The sequence below is a fragment of the Myotis davidii genome, unplaced genomic scaffold (genome assembly GCF_000327345.1).
Source record: "Myotis davidii unplaced genomic scaffold, ASM32734v1 scaffold472, whole genome shotgun sequence".
Classification (NCBI taxonomy): domain Eukaryota; kingdom Metazoa; phylum Chordata; class Mammalia; order Chiroptera; family Vespertilionidae; genus Myotis; species Myotis davidii.
The window spans coordinates 134,961-136,593 of record NW_006283774.1 but is presented as its reverse complement, the minus strand read 5'-3'; the positions used below and the strand labels follow the sequence as shown (position 1 = coordinate 136,593).

The window sequence follows — 1,633 nt, the reverse complement described above, 5'->3', positions numbered from 1 at the left end:
GCCCCAGCCTCTGCTCTCGTGGCCGCCGTGTTGTGCCTGCAGCTCGTGTGCGCCCTGCCTGGGGGGGTGATGGACGGAGCTGTGGGTGTGGTTGGCGTGGCTGGGGAGGGCTGCCAGGCCCAGGTGGGCACCGGGCTCAGTGCCCTCAGGGGAAGGGGACTGAGCTTGGGGATGGGGACAAGGCCGCGTGGGGTCGGTCCTCTCACCATGCGTGGGGTTGGCAGTGGCTTCAGGAGGGGCTCTTGAGGTCCAGGTCCTGCCCATGGGCTCCAGGCCCTGCCTTTGCCCCTTAGTTGGAGGAGGGCATCAAGGGCTGTGGGGCCGTCAGCCAGGGCTGGGAACACCTGCCCTGGGGAGCGGGCCAGCCCAGGTTGGGTCCGCCCGCAGCAGCAGCCACACAGAGTGGACAGAGCCACAAGGAAAGGGAGGATTCGGGGAACGTGTCCTGAGCTCCTGCCAGCCCCTTGGATGGGCAGTCGGTGGCACCCTGGCACCTTGGGCTGGCCTGGCTGGAGGGCAGCTGGTGCTCTGGGGGCTGGCCAGGCAGTGGGGGGGACCAGGATCAGCACCGTGGGGCGTGGGGCGTGGGCCTGGCGGGGCCGGCGTGGGGGCCGCCAGCCAGCCGTCTCCTGGGCACACCTCCCCGCTGCACCTGGGAGCCCCAGCGGGCATGCCCTGTGGGGTCGCCGCCCTGGCTCCCCAGTGTCCCTGTGGCCCGAGGGGCCCCGGGACCCTGGGGAAGCCCGCAGCGCGGGCACAGGGGCCGTCAGCAGGCGCCCTGGGCTTCGGGCTTCTTTCATGAAAGCGATTAGCACGCAGGTGCGTGGAGTCCGTGTGCACTTGTGGGTTTTTCCAAAATGGGGTGCTTCCGTGTTGTCTGTCCAGCGTGTGGTCCTGAGCGCTGGGAAGGGCCAGCCCCACCTGGGACTTTCACTCACTCACTCCTGCCCCTCACTCTGCGCCTGCCTCCCCGCCTCCCCCGGGCATGCGCCCACGCTAACGCTCAGTGTTTTCTTCTCTCTGCAACCCGGCCCTTTTGGTAGGCACTTACCTGGGTAAGTAGTGCCAGGGCCGCTCTCACATGGGCACACTCACACGTGGACACGCTCACACAGGGACACTCATACACACGGACACATGGGCACACTCACACACGGACACGCTCACACAGGGACACTCATACAAACGGACACATGGGCACACTCACACACGGACACACACACAGACATTCATACACATGCACACGCTCACACCGACACGCTCACACACACACACGTGCACACTTTCACATAGACACGCACATGGGGATGCTCACACTTGGGCACTCATACACATGCACACACACACTGACATTCATACATGGGCACTCTTATACACGGGCACGCTCACATAGACACACACACACACACACACACACACACGTCCAACACATGGGCCAGGGAGGTGGTGTTGCCCTGACTTTGCTCAGGTTCTCTCGCAACATGCATGTGGAGCCGGGGCCTCGGTGCAGCCGGGCCGGCGGGTGTGACCTGGGACAGCGCCTGTCCTGACTCCTGGCGGGAGCTTGCGGCGCCAGCCCCCCAGCCTGGGGTCAGTGAGGGCAGCCGGCCACCTGGGGTCTGAGCCTGCTGGC

General features: G+C 65.8%; 2 protein-coding genes across 2 annotated transcripts in view; both read left to right on the top strand.

Annotated features, from left to right (window-relative positions):
- The window catches only part of CRIP2 (cysteine rich protein 2), a 27,455-nt gene that overhangs the window by 328 nt on the left and 25,494 nt on the right, over positions 1 to 1,633 (top strand). The window contains exon 2 of the mRNA XM_006754011.2: positions 8 to 123. Within this exon, the coding sequence (XP_006754074.2) occupies positions 8 to 123 (116 nt within the window). The remainder of the gene's footprint in view (positions 1 to 7; positions 124 to 1,633) is intronic.
- MTA1 (metastasis associated 1) overlaps positions 1 to 1,633 on the top strand; it is a gene marked incomplete at its 5' end in the record, with an annotated part of 29,298 nt that overhangs the window by 14,382 nt on the left and 13,283 nt on the right. The window lies entirely within an intron of this gene.